Raw genomic sequence first — 15,058 nt, forward strand, 5'->3', positions numbered from 1 at the left:
TCTTTACCTGACATGTTTCGTATGCACAGATCAAAGTACTGCCTGCAGAAGATGGCATCACAGTCTTGGTGTGCAGATAGGCTGGCAGATTGGATAAAAAAACATCCAACAAAACGTGCAAAAGAGTGCAGGGAGAAGTTGGAAGATGATTATGGCATCAAGCTGAAGTATTCAAAGGCTTGGTCAGGTATGCAGTGCGCATTGGATCAAATCCATGGTAAATATGAGGAAAGTTTTCAACTGCTATTCAATTGGGGTGCTCAAATTGAAAAGGTATCTCTTGGTAGCACTGTAGTGGTAGAGGTTGACAAAATTGGTAAGAAGAACAGATTCAAAAGAATGTTTGTTGCTCTAAAGCCTTATGTAGATGGATTCTTGGCTGGTTGTAGGCCTTTTTTGGGTATAGATGCATCTTGTTTGAATGGAAAGTATAGAGGTCAGCTAGCTTCAGCAACCAGTGTAGATGGACATAATTGGTTGTATCATGTAGCTTATGGCATTTTTGACATAGAAAATGAAGACAACTGGACATGGTTCTTGCAACTTCTTAGTAGAGCAATTGGGCCTGTCCCAAATCTTGTAGTTTGTACAGATGCATGCAAAGGCGTGGAGAATGCAGTGGGTAAAACTTTTCCAACAGCTGAGAATAGGGAATGCATGAGACATATGTACCAAAACTTTTATGAAGCACTATTCTAGTGATGTATTCACAGACCACCTTATCCTACAGCTAGAAGTTACACTCAAGAAAAATTCCAGTGGCACATGAATCAGATACATGAGTATGCTCCTCAAGCTATAGAATATATTGAGAATTACCACAGCAGGATATGGTACAGGTGTGGGTTCTCAGAAAGTAGCAAGTGTGATTATTTGACCAACAATGTGTCAGAAAGCTTCAATGCACAGGTGAAGCACCTCAAAGGTTTATTATTACATGAACTGGTAGATGTTGATATTTGGTAACGCAATAAGGAAATAATCCGCAAGCGCACGGATATCGGTGAGCATTTCACCCGGGAGGTTTTCCAGAGTATCGTATTTATATTTTTACCACTGGGAGAAAGGGTGCATCTGACTAACCAAATCTATTGCTACTATCCCTTTAGGCTACAAAGAATGTTTCTCAATGTGAGTGATATATAGAGAAGACTGCAACCGTAGTCTCGTTCTAACCTTGGTAAGGATGATCTACTGTTCTATTGGGGAAGCTTACGGAATCTAGACACCACAAAGGATGTTTGACCCGCACCTATAAACCTACCCGTCCTGCTAACAAGATATGGGATACAAAGGTAACTCGGAAATGTCACGTTCCTCGCTACTACCACGGTCCAGCTAGTCAGGGGATATCTATGAGTACCCTAGTGAAAGGTCCTAATATGGCTAGAGGGGGGTGAATAGCCTATTTAAAAATTCTACAAACTCACTAGAGCGAGAGGTTAGTAAATAACAAAGCGAAGCCTTTTGCTCTAGCTCTAATGGGGTGTTTGCAAGCCACCTGTCCAACAATTCTAGTTGATATAATCACTAGACACACAAGAGCTATGTCACTACTTACACTAGAAAGCTACCTAAAGTTTCTATACAAGTAAGTAAGCTACTCTAGTTTGCGGGAATGTAAAAGAGATGGTTTTAACTTTATACCGCCGCATAGAGGGGATGAACCAATCACTAATATGAAGTCCAATCACCGGGAGAAATCCAATGAACAATCACAATGGATACACACAATTTTACTCCCGAGGTTCACGTGCTTGCCGGCACGCTACGTCCCCGTTGTGTCGACCAACACTTGGTGGTTCGGTGGCTAAGAGGTGTAGCACGAACCTCGTCCTCACTAGGACACCACAAGAACCTACCCACAAGTGAGGTAGCTCAATGACACGAGCAATCCACTAGAGTTACCTTTCGGCTCTCCGCCGGGGAAGGTACAAGACCCCTCACAATCACCGGGAGATGGCCACGAACAATCACCAACTCGTGCTAATCCTCCTCCGTTGCTCCAAGCCGTCTAGGTGGCGGCAACCACCAAGAGTAACAAGAAAACCGCAGCTAGAACGATCCCCAAGTGCCACTAGATGCAATCACTCAAGCAAATTCACTTGGAATCACTCCCAATCTCACAAAGATGTTTAATCTATGAAGGAGATGAGTGGGAGGTGTTTGCTTAGGCTCACAAGGATGTTATGTATGTTAGAATGCCAAGAGAGTGAGCCCCAAGCCGGCCAAACACGTATTTATAAGCCCCTCAAGCAAATAGAGCCGTTGGCACTTTCACTGGGCAAACTGCGGGGTCACCGGACGCTCTCAAAGGGGCACCGGACGCTCAACACCAGCGTCCGGTGCTCCAACGTCAGCCATGTGTCGCCTTTTGAAAAACTCGTGTCAGAGTCTAACGGTCACCTGCAGTGCACCGGACGCTAAGCAAGTTAGCACCGGACGCGTCCGGTGCACACCGGACTCATGCGCAGAGAGCTCCGCAAACTCGCACGGTCACCGGACGCAAGCCACCGGACGCACCCTGAGCATCCGGTGCTCACCGAACTCATGCGCAGAGAGGGTTGCAAAACGCCCTCACACCGGACGCTAACCACCGGAAGCGTCCGGTGCTCACCGGACCCATGCGCAGAGAGGGTCGCAAAACGCCCACACACCGGACGCGCACCACCGGACGCTCAAGCCAGCGTCCGGTGCCTATCGTCCGGTGCCTTACCCTAGCTGGGCCAGGCACTGTCTGCACCGGACGCTCAGACGCAGCGTCCGGTGCTCCAGAAGCCAGCGTCCGGTGAGTGTTTTCTCAGCGAGAAACACTCCCACGACTACTCCAAATTTCCTACCGACGCAATAGAAAATATGCATTTTATTTTCTCGAAAAGCGCCGAATCCCACCTCGCAAGCTCGGCGGGAGGGAGAGAGGAACCCATCCTCTCTCTACGTACTCTTCAAACTCCACCTCCTTCTCAAAGTGTGCCAACACCACAAGTGTAAACCAACAAGTGTGCACGTGTGTTAGCATTTTCACAATCATTTTCTTAGAAGGAGTTAAGTTAGCTCACTAGGTTCTAAATGCATACACATGAACAATGACACCTAGTGGCACTTGATAACCGCTTAGCCAAAGAATTCCCCTCTTTATAGTACGGCTATCTATCCTAAATGTGATCACACCCTCTATGGTGTCTTGATCACCAAAACCAAAACCCTAAGCAATACCTTTGCCTTGATCTCCATAGGGTTTTGTTTTTCTCTTTCTTCTTTTCCAAGTTGAGCACTTAATCATCTTGTGGTCATCACCATGATCATCATGATCATCACTTGCTCCATCACTTGGCATGTACCAACCTCATTAAGTCTACACACACTTAGTATAGAGGTTAGTACTAGGGTTTCATCAATTATCCAAAACCAAACTAGGGCTTTCACCTAGCCTAAACACCACGTTTACGCTAGCAATAATTACTCTAATACTCAACCGGAAGAGGATTAAATTAAACTCATAAACCAAAGAACAATAAAACAAGAACTTACTAGAATTAGAAGTCGAATTACTGAAGAATCTTAGAAGCAAGCCTCGGGTTAGAAGACTTGATCCCGCAGGTACAACTCGGAGTAGACACCGACAGGTCGGCCTTCCTCCGATCTACACCTCCACTCTATCTCTCTCAATCTAGTAGAAACTAGAAGATCTATTTCTACTTACATTGGTTGCTAAGCCTAAAAAAATATTATTTAGAGAAGAGGTTTTCCTTCGAGGGCACCCCTCAATCTCTATGATAACTTCTTGTCTTCTCCAGGGGCCAGGGGGGTCTCCTTATATAGTCCTCCTCCTCTATGCGTTTTTGGGTCGGTAGGCGATGTGGTACTACATTATCCTTGATCCATTAGGTCGGTGGAACATCGTGTGCGAAGAGAGTCCCGAACGGAGTCTAGGACACGGCGGGCGCCCAGGGAAAGAGGGCGGGCGCCCTGGGCCTGGCCCCTTTCGGCCTCTGCTTTCTTCCCGTGGCTTCTGGAGTCTTCTAGATGGTAGAAAATTACGCGGTGCGTTGATATCTCTATGTAATCCCGACATGTGGGCCTTTCTTCCGTATTTTTTGATAACCCCCTGCAGAAATAGACAAACACCAAAACTCATGGAATTCTGTCAGATAAAACCCTAAGTCTAGATGTTGATTTCATTTGGATCCTTTTCTTTGTTTATTTGATAATTAAATTTGATACTTAAGGACCGTCAACAGTAGACAGAATTAGAGAGCTTATAATGGAGAAGAGATATTTGAGGAAGAAAGTTGCTAGGCAGTGGGAAGATGGAATCCTCCCAAATGTGATGAAGGATTGTTGGGTATTCTTAACATCATTACCAAAAGTAGACTAAGTTCTCTAAATCTAGTAACGGTGCCAAAAATGCCAAACCTATCCCTCACACCACTTAAGCCAAGTTGTCATCCCCAGCATGACATGAGAGACGCGGTATTGAAATATGCAATTGCTCTTCTAAATAAATAATGAATGAGATCTGCAAGCGCACAGATTAATACCGATGTAGCATTTTAACCGGGAAGTATTCTAGGTATCGTTATTTATATTTTTACCACTGGGAAGGGATTAGCAATCATCACTATTGATTACAGAATAGAATATGAGATTGAGCATCTATCATTGCATGTATAATTGAGAACATTTATCTAACTCTTCATACAGGGATAAGTGTCACATAAAAGATATATGAAATAATAATAGTGACAAGGATAACTAATCTGATCTAGCCACATAATAAATATGATAAGCACCTCAATTAGATACTCTAGAAAGTCATTAGCATGGTATTAGAACGAACTATAAGAATATTCCCTAAGTTATTCTCAACTATATAGTTTAGCATTATCATAGTTAGTGCAAGCATACTTAGCAATCATTGTGAGACAAGACTACGCCCATGCATAGTGATATTAGCAAGGAATATGAGAAACATAGCAATCACTCCCCTATAATAATGTTGCTCTGCCAGCCCAATACACGAGAGGGGGACTATATAAGAATCAATGAAGCTGTCACTATCACGAACCACCCCACGATCTGGCATATTGGGTACAATCGCAGATAAATATGGTATAAGCACCACGCCTACACAATATCTATCATTTACCCATGGATCCGATGGATAAACGCTATACGATCCTAAGCATGTATATAGATCGAATCTAACTAAGCCAAGTACATAACTATGATAAACTAAGAACAATATAATCTTGAATATAAGCAAGTAGAGCAAAGTCATAAGCAATATATTGAAGTAGAACAAAGTCATATTTATAATATTGAAGAACAAAGATAATTAGAAAGTAATTAGAAGCACAATTAGAGAATTACCAAGAATCCTCTTGACAGATCCGGAAACCAATCGAAGATTGACTCCTTCTAGTTCTAATCCTATGTAGCTATGCTAATCTAGATATCTAATTGATGTGGTGGCTCTAATCTTGATCAGAGGCTTCTTCTCCCTTGAAGAACAATGAATTAGGGTTGAGAGGCTCCCCCCTCTAGGGGCCAGGGGGTCTGGTTTTATAGTCCCTTCAAGTGAATATGGGCCGTTGGATCAAACCGACATAGATTGTATGGTTTAGATTCATCCTTTAGGTCGGTGGAAATCTCCCACGAAGCAGAGTCCTGATTGGACTCAGGAGGTGGGCGGGCGCCCTGATCACCTGGGCGGGCGCCCAGGGTCACGCCCCGTTTCGCCTCCGCTTCGGTTTCGTGGCTTCTGGAGTCTTCTAGATGTAAGATAATTGCGCGACACGTTAATATCTCTATGTAATCCCGACGTGTGGGCCTTTCTTCCGTATTTCCTGATAACCCCCTACAGAAATAGACAAACACCAAAACTCGTGGAATTCTGTCAGATAAAACCCTAAGTCTAGATCTTGATTTCATTTGGATCCTTTTCTTTATTTATTTGATAATTAAATTTGATACTTAAGGACCATCAACAAGGATCTCAACCTGATCAGTACTCAACTCAATGTAGTCAAGGTCAAAGTCAGTGATGATAACACTGCTGAAGTTACAATCCTGGAGTGGGAGAAGCAAAGGAGGCACACTGTGGACCTAGGAAACCACAATTGTTCCTGCAGGCAGTGGCAAGTGACTGGAAAGCCATGTAAGCATGCTTTGGCTTGGATACTGTCAATCCCAGGGATGAGAATTGAGGATTATGTACATGAGTACTATTCAGTTGCTAGATTTAAGGCAGCTTATGCTGATAGGATTGAGCCTATCCCAGACAAGGATGAATGGCCTGTTGTCAACCTTGGTTTTAAAGTGTATCCTTCATTGCTAGGCAGAGGTCCAGGAAGGCCAAGGGTTGTAAGAATTAGAGGGACTTTTGAGCAGAGGGCCACGAAGAAGAAAGTTAGGTGCAAGAGATGTGGTGACTTTGGACATTTTTCCAAGACCTGCAAGTTGCCAGAACTAGGTGAAGATGGAGAAAGAGGACAAGGGTCTTCAAAAAGGTATTAAAACTATTGTCTAACCATTTTATTATTTTTTCCTATGTACTAAGATCTAACCGGCTATTGTCATCTCAACGCAGAAAGAGGCCGACTCAGCAAGTGTCATCACAGGAAGCTCCAACGCAGGAAGTACCAACACAGGATGATGCTGGACCTTCCCAGGTGAAGAAGACCAAGCCTCTGAAGAAGGTTACAACTAAGAAGAAGAAGAAGACACCAAAGAAAACAAAGCTGCAGAGGGAAGCAGCTGCACCTGGGAAGGCTGTTATCAGCAGCATCAGGCACCTGATCTATGATGCTCCACAGGATGCTGATCTATGATTCTCCACAGGATGCTGATCTATGATGCTCCACTTATATGGCTTTGTTCTGAACCTTACTATGTAATGAGGCATTAGAATGCCAACTTGGAACTTGTATGGCTGATGCTGCTACTATGTAATGAGGCATTAGAACTTGCCAACTATTTTCAGTCATGTGAACTCTACTTATGTTAGTTTGTACTCTCCTGTATTGTGTCAATTATCATGTGAACTCTACTTAAAATGTTAAGAAAACAAGACAAAGTGCTGCAGAAATTCTAATATATTTTGAAGCTGAAATTCTAATCTATTTTCAGTGACAAAAGGCATAGGACAATGCTGATCATACTCATCGAAGAAACTCAGTGACAAAATGCTTGTTCTTTCATTGCAAATACACATAATTACAGTCACTTCATCATCTGAGAAAAACCTACACCTAGCAGTACACCCACAAGGACACCTACAACAACAGATACATCCAACACAATTTGCATTTTCCCCTTCCTGCCCAAGTCCAGTGCTGGACTCTGATTACTAACTTGACTAGGAACAGCAACAACATCTCTGTCTCCAAGTTGCACCTTCATTTTCTCAAGTTCAGTGACAACTCTATCTAGAGTTTGCTTCATCTCCTTGTCCCGTTGATTCAAATCATCATTAGGATCCCCAACTGCTGAATGAAGGGGCAACTGCAGCTGAATCTCTTTCTCCTTTTGCTTCATAAACCATGCCTCGTACTGCTCCTCCGAACGAATCCAGCCACAAGTTGTTGGATCACCCTGTGCAAGCAACACCAGTCAAATTGAAAACAAAGGAAGCACATTCAAGGGCATAAACAATGCAAATAGTTACCTTTACGTTGTTTGGGCACTTGATGAATGCGACATCCTTTGAGTGCTCTTGCTTGCTCACGATTCGGATCAAAGGAACATTGCACACTGGGCAGTTCAGTAGGGGGCACTGCACCCTTCTACTGCCAGCAGCGGAAGAGCTCGAGGCCATCTTCATCTGCAGCGCCGCCGTCGGGATCGTGGCACCGGAATCGCCGCCGCCGCGCCTAGGGTTACGCTCGAGAGAGACAGAGAGGTGGAGAGCGAGAATGAGTCAGGGGCGGGGTGGAGACGGCGTTTTTTGCCGCGCCGTTTAGATGGCTCACGGCGACGGGCGCATACGGTCGACCGTATGCCACGTCGGCTTGCAAGCAGGCCCAAGCGTCCTTCTACCGTATCCAATGGCATATTTCAAATTTTGCAAGAATTGTAATGGTCCGCTTCAGGATACCTGAATTATAATGGCATATTTCAAATACTTTGAAATTGTAATGGCACCGTTCAAAAAAACCCATTCCAAAATAGAAAGTCCTTTTCCTTCCCAAACAGAAAACCATGTTTATCTGCCAACAGTTTCTAACCCATGGGTCCCACGGGTGCCAACGGTTTCCCTCTTGATCCTCCCCAATCGCCCGCTCACACCACCACGCCGCCACGCCGCTCATCGTTAACTTCCTGCCCTCCACGGACTTATCCGCTCGTCGCGCCCGCCTCAAGCTAATGACGAATCTAATGAGTAGAAGAGTGAGGGCATGTGTCCTTAAGGAAAAAAAACGTCTTCGACCAGAAATCTCCACCTGCCGCGCTGTGGAGTTCTCGTGCTGGGGCTCCTCCCCGTGCGTCGCCACGGTGCCGTGGCTGACCACACGAGCGCGGCTTGGCATGCGTCTAAAGATACAGTGGCCGTTGTTGGAGATGACCTTGAAGCTGTGCATCTGCCATTCTGCCTTCCATTGGTGCCTATGGGGTACACTGTCAAACAGCGCTGGTGCCCCCTCCATCGGCGCGGGAGGAAGAAGATGACCAGGTTGAGCGGTGTGGAACCGTCGTAAACGAATCTGCGCGGTTTCTCCCAACACGGTTGACTGTGGGCTGATTTACGGGTACACGGTTAGTATACAGCATCGTACATACCACTCATATATATAGTCATATATAACATCTCAAGTCCATACACGGCACACTGCTTAGAGAACCTTTATTTATTTTGTATGAAAAAGGGACATGAAAGAAAACCATTCTCCGAATATATCAAAACATGTATAAGGCTGCCCGTGAAGTAGAATCGCATCCCCATCCACAGATTTAGTTGTAGGCGTCGGGGTTGGCGACGAGGTAGGCCTCGGCACCCTTGAAAATGGCGGTGAGTGCCTCCTTGGCCTTGGCTTCCTCGTCCTTCTCGTCCATGCCCGGCAGCAACTTGTAGGTCGACTCCACCTTCACCACGCTGCCGCCGTCGGCCGTGGGCTCCACCTTGATGTGTGACGCCGCGGTCTCGATGGCAACACCGATGCCGCCGCCCTCGACGAGCGTGTTCTTGCACTCGCACTTGTCCACGTCCAGGAAATCGAGCCTCTCCTTCATGAAGCTGAACGGCATGACTGCAAGAACGATCGCGCACGTCATTCGCTAGCTATTTGATCGATCGATCGGGCGACAACATGTTGGTCTGGGCGACTGGGCATGCTGCGGACACTTACATGAGGTGAAGTTGAACTGCCTGACGCTGCCAACGCCGCCGTCGCCCTCCACGGGGTGGGCGCTGGCGACGACGTGGGAGGCGACCTTGGGCGCCAGGGTGTGCCAGTCCATCACGGCGGCGCGGAACAGGCGCGGCGCGGCCACCGGCGACGGAATCTCCAGGGTCCAGCTGCTGGCGGAGGCCATTACTTCAGTGATCGGCCGAGATAAACTAAACTAGGTGCGAGCCGAAGCTGCTTAGGTGCTTGTGCTGCTGCAGGTGGTTTTAGGATTGCGCTTTTGCTTGCGTTGCCATTAGAGTGGCGGACGGAGGACTTTAAATAGGCGGTTATGGCGGGGTTGGTGGCGTCCCGTGAGGATGAGACGCTCGGGAGTCGTCGTCGGCGGCTCTTCCCACTTTGGCTTGGCACGGCACCGTCGCTCGTCGGTCCATGTAGTTCATTATAATATACTACATGTTGCCGGGGTTGCGGACAAACGTCTGGAAACGTGCTGCCATTCCGTCAGCGTTCAACCCCTGAAGGTGTAGAATATATATCGTCGAATTGGCGAGCCAAATCAGCTTCCAGATCAAAAAGCATGTACTGTAAGCGTGGGTTGGTGTCATTAGAAACGAGAATTATACCGTACGTGAGCGTCCTGACTACTTGCATCACTCTTTTGGTGTCGCACTGTCGCTATTAACTACTAATAATAAACATAATCCTGTAAATCCACCTCTTTTTAATCATCCTATAAATACCTCTACTGGCGACAGCATGGACAAAGCTCATACGGAAAATAACATAGTGGTGGCCAAAGCTGTATGGGAAAATATTGATTGCAGACTATCAATTGGGTGCAAAAGTACTCAGTGTAAACTATTAATTAAGTGCAAATATAAAGACAATTGCTATGTCACAGTTGATTGTTTTAGCCTCCGTGAATAACTGATTTCCTGGCCGTTTGATTCTTATCACGTGGGATGAAAGAAAGACCAACAACGCTGCGGAAGCAGAGCGTGAGGAAGGACCGAAGGAGCCACCAGGGGTCCACTGATGTCGCCATTAGCACCAAGGAGAGGCCGTCGTCAGAGTCAGAGTCAGGGTTGTAGAGGGCTATCACGTCCGTTGTCGAGGTCGGGGTGGGGTAAAGATGGCAATGGATAATTACCCGCTGGGTATATGCTACCCATACCTTTACCGATGAGAAAATATTTTACCCGTTAATTTACATATCCATGTATGGGTAAGAGTTTTTTCCCATACCCTTACCCACGTGGGTAACGGGTAATCCATGAGTTTTCTTACCCATGATTCTAAGAATACTTGTAAAAAATAAATACATATTTAAATATTCTAGACTCCCAATTTCAGCCAAAGTATCATAAGTCATTAATAAAATCATCAAATATACAAGCTCCATGAATACCTAATCAAGTAATCTAATAGATAAATCCATCATTACTAGACAACAAGTGACAAAATTTACAAGTTTCCGTGTTGTGCGGCCGCCGCAAGGAGATAGGGGAAAGGTGAGAGAGCGGATGTGTGAGGTACTAAGGTGAGGGCCTAGAGTTTGACAGCATTATATATGATTTTTATTGGACTTGGCCTGTGTATGGTGATTTTGGTCCATAATTCTAACTTATTGAATCGGGTCCAATCCCATACCCTTACTCGCTTTACCCGCTGGCTAAAGCTTTTTCCCATTATCTTACCTATGGATAAAAAAAATAGTCATACCTTTACCCTAATGAAGTAATTAACCATCGGATTTCGAGTAAAAATTGACATCTTTAAGGTGGGGAATGGCCGCCGCATCTACCATAGCCACCTGCTTCCTGAGATCCATGGGGAAAGAGCCCGCCGCTAGCCGAGGGTGAGGAGCCGCCGCCTCTGTGTGGCCAACTTCATGTCGGGCCTCTACCGTGGCGGGGGTAGCTCACAGAAGGGAAGGGATAAAGTTGGTGAGGGTGGGTCCCACCATAATTGGTGAATAATTTGCCATGTATTTCTCTAATATCTACTATCTAAAGAAATATTTTGTATTTTTTTCTGAAAAGTTTGGCATATTTGTCTTTGAGATATGTAATCTATAAAAATACCTAAGATATATCACTATATCCAATAAATGACACTATGTGTTAGCATTTTCTCACTACATTTTCAAAGGTGTTAACACACTAGATTCTAATGCATATGCATTATCAACAACAGCTAGTGACACTTGATAAACCGCTTTTAACCATAATTTTCCTCTCTTTATAGTACAGCTATCTAGTCGACTAGTCCAAACCCAATTATATCCTCTATGGTATCTTGATTGGCGAAACAAGAATGGCCCTATCACATACCTTTGCCTTAAGCTCATTTTTATTTTTCTCTTTCTTTTTTTCCAAGTTGGAGCACTTGATCTTCACACTTGACCACCTCCATCATCTATAGATGCCATAATCTAGCTGGTGTGTACCAATCCTATTTCCTATCTTATATACACCTAAAGCAATGGTTAGTAGACTTAGATCTCATCAATTATCCGAAACTAAACTAGAACTTTCATGTAGTGACACAACATCTACTTTCTCTCACCCTTCCTCTTTCATGGAATGCAAGCATTCATACATCATTAGTATGTTGTATGTAATGAGTCTCTCTAGCACAAACACCGACTGTTCTTCCGAAATCACCTTTGGGAAAAAATAATCCACAGTCTGTTTGCCACCGTCTTAGAAGCAATCTTATATATCATGTTACATAGACTGATGATAGGCCAAAACAGCCCGCTCGACCAACTTCTCCACTTTTGTGATCAATACTATTCATGTGCTATTTATCACAGAAGGATCATCCTCGCCACATAAGTCCTAGTGCCGCTAAAAAAAATGAGCAGGAAAACCATCTGGCCCCGGCGTTTTTGTCTTAAACATGTGAGAAAGCTTAGTCCTGATCTCCTCCTTTCGTATACAAGGCGAGTGTCCTGACAACTACTTGCATCACTCTTTTGATGTTGCACTATCGTTGTTAGCCTTATCATTAACTCCTTTCCTCTCTAATCTCTAGAATTAAGCAAAGATTTGAATGCTTTCTCAATTTACCATCATATAATTATTATATTATAATATAATCAAATAAATACACCTCTTTTTATTCATCCCGCAAATATATCTAGTGGCAATGAGTATGGAAAGAGCTAATACGAAAACTATCATAGTGGTGGCCAAATACATGAGAAAATATTCAGTGCAAACTATAGATTGGGTGCAAACATAAACCCTTTATAACATAATTAGATGTTTTCTTAAAAAAATGCCCACTTCGCCACTAAAGTTAAGATACAAAGAAATGGGGTGGGGGTGTGATGCAAAGATATTGGAGAGTGAATCTCTTCTTTCAAACCTCCCAAGAAACTAGTCACAAAGTAAACATAATCGTAGGAGCTATTGTACAATAGAATTTGATGCGCAGGCTGTTCAAGCTACTCAAATTACTGTGACCGAACTAGTCTACTGAAGATGATTGTTTCATACATAACTCATATTGGTCACGATTAAAATAATTACAAACCGCATCACAAGAGCAGGCCAAGATGTGAAACAACCACACAACTCTTTAAATTGTAACCAAGTGGCAGCGGTCCTCCAGAACTCAATGCAACAGAGCTAGGCTTCAATGTCTCGCTGATAGAGTACATCTCAAAATAGATCTTACAGTGATCCTTCCACAACCATAAATTGTCACCATCAAATTTGGGGAAATATGATTTGGGCATCGGACCAACTGGAGATGTATAAGAATATGAATGTTCCATCGGTCCACCTATCATTCCCTTGTACTTGCGTGCCCGTTAGTTAGCTATTATGTTCCTCTTTTTTATTGGATCCCAAACACCTCTGCTTCTAGACCAACTTCCATCGTCGTCTACACATATCCCATGGAGTTAGAGCAAGTTTAATTAATACAGTCCACTTGCTGACTGTAAGGTTCCTTACAGCCTTCTTTCAGCCCCACCCATACAATAGTTAGTTATTCATTATTAATACATGACTCACTTATCTCTCTTACAAAGTTTTCAGCTTACAACATGCTTCTCTTCTCTCTCCTCCACCTCAGTATTTAGCCAGCTTACAGCCCACTATAATACTTGCTCTTATGACAAATGCCTACTTCTCTCGCCTTTTTAGTGAACACTATAACTCCTGGAGTCTTCATATTATTCGAAAAATAAATTCAAATTTCAACAATGACACATTCAGCAGAATAAAAAGTCTCCAAATTTCTATTAAAAAAGAGCAAACATTCCTTATTCAGTCAAACTTGCAAAGGATTTCAAAACAGAAGACCTCGTATAACCATGAGGGTGTAAGTAATCTCACAAACAAAGCATCACAAACCACTTATAATCTCAAGTCCATACACGGTACACCACACACTGCATAGAGCAACTTTATTTTGTTTTGTATGAAAAAAGAGGAAAACTCCAGGAAAGAAAAAAGAAAATTAAACCCAAACTTCAGGAAGGGGAATCGCATCCCAATCGACTGATTTAGTTGTAGGCGTCGGGGTTGGCGACGAGGTAGGCCTCGGCACCCTTGAAAATGGCGGTGACTGCCTCCTTGGCCTTGACTTCCTCGTCCTTCTCGTCTACGCCAGGCAGCAGCTTGTAGGTCGACTCCACCTTCACCACGCTGCCGCCGCCGGCCGCGGGCTCCACCTTGATGTGCGACGCCGCGGTCTCGATGGCAACACCGATGCCGCCGCCCTCGACGAGCGTGTTCTTGCACTCGCACTTGTCCACGTCCAGGAAATCGAGCCTCTCCTTCATGAAGCTGAACGGCATGACTGCAAGAACGATCGCGCACGTCATTCGCTAGCTATTTGATCGATCGATCGGGCGACAACATGTTGGTCTGGGCGACTGGGCATGCTGCGGACACTTACATGAGGTGAAGTTGAACTGCCTGACGCTGCCAACGCCGCCGTCGCCCTCCACGGGGTGGGCGCTGGCGACGACGTGGGAGGCGACCTTGGGCGCCAGGGTGTGCCAGTCCATCACGGCGGCGCGGAACAGGCGCGGCGCGGCCACCGGCGATGGAATCTCCAGGGTCCAGCTGCTGGCGGAGGCCATTACTTCAGTGATCGGCCGATCGACTAAACTTGTGCTAGCTGAAGCTGGTTAGGTGCTCAGCTCTATGGGTGGCAGCTACTGCTTGTGTTGCCATGACACTGGCGGACTGAGGGCTTTAAATAATAGGCCGTTATGGCGGGGGTTGGTGGCGTCCCGTGAGGATGTGTATGAGACGCCCGGGACGGAGTCGTCGTCGGCTCTTCCCACTTGGGTTGGCTTGGCACGGCACCGCGTGACTCATCGGTCCATTAGTCCATTATTTTATCGATATCAATATGTATGTTGCCGGGCTGCGGACAGCCGGACACACGTCACCAAACGGGCTGCCATTCCGTCAACGTTCAACATCTAGAAGGTGTGGAATATGTCGTCGAATGGCACACCGTCGGGTCTGTTTGGAACGAAAGTGAGAGAAAATACAGGAAATAGATAAGGAATACAATGGTCCTGTTTAAGTTAGAGGTTAGAGTTATTCTCTAGTTTATGACTAGCCCTCAAGTAACTCTAGCCAAAGAGATGTTTGTATGCAAGGGTTAGTGTTGATGCAAAACTGATCTGCAAACACAAAGGGCTAATACCCGATCCAAACGTTAAGGCGTGCCAG

The 15,058-nt window shown here is 45.1% G+C and overlaps 2 protein-coding genes across 2 annotated transcripts; both read right to left on the minus strand.

The window, feature by feature from the left end:
- LOC8084014 (pathogenesis-related protein 1) lies at positions 8,804 to 9,645 on the minus strand. The gene is made up of 2 exons (XM_002467961.2): positions 9,348 to 9,645; positions 8,804 to 9,248 (listed from the first exon to the last, which is right to left on the minus strand). The coding sequence occupies exons 1-2, from the start codon at positions 9,532 to 9,534 to the stop codon at positions 8,953 to 8,955; spliced, it is 483 nt and encodes a 160-aa protein (XP_002468006.1). The 5' UTR covers positions 9,535 to 9,645; the 3' UTR covers positions 8,804 to 8,952.
- LOC110431710 (pathogenesis-related protein 1-like) lies at positions 13,652 to 14,543 on the minus strand. The gene is made up of 2 exons (XM_021451108.1): positions 14,268 to 14,543; positions 13,652 to 14,168 (listed from the first exon to the last, which is right to left on the minus strand). Exons 1-2 carry the CDS (start codon positions 14,452 to 14,454, stop codon positions 13,873 to 13,875), a joined length of 483 nt encoding a protein of 160 aa, XP_021306783.1. The 5' UTR covers positions 14,455 to 14,543; the 3' UTR covers positions 13,652 to 13,872.

The sequence above is a fragment of the Sorghum bicolor genome, chromosome 1, assembly GCF_000003195.3.
Source record: "Sorghum bicolor cultivar BTx623 chromosome 1, Sorghum_bicolor_NCBIv3, whole genome shotgun sequence".
Lineage (NCBI taxonomy): Eukaryota > Viridiplantae > Streptophyta > Magnoliopsida > Poales > Poaceae > Sorghum > Sorghum bicolor.

Bases quoted from the DNA above. Each gene is read 5' to 3' on its own strand.
- LOC8084014 (XM_002467961.2), bottom strand. From the start codon at position 9,534: ATGGCCTCCGCCAGCAGCTGGACCCTGGAGATTCCGTCGCCGGTGGCC. The intron at 9,249-9,347 runs GTAAGTGTCCGC...TCGTTCTTGCAG, and splicing joins GCAGTTCAACTTCACCTCAT to TCATGCCGTTCAGCTTCATG.
- LOC110431710 (XM_021451108.1), bottom strand. From the start codon at position 14,454: ATGGCCTCCGCCAGCAGCTGGACCCTGGAGATTCCATCGCCGGTGGCC. The intron at 14,169-14,267 runs GTAAGTGTCCGC...TCGTTCTTGCAG, and splicing joins GCAGTTCAACTTCACCTCAT to TCATGCCGTTCAGCTTCATG.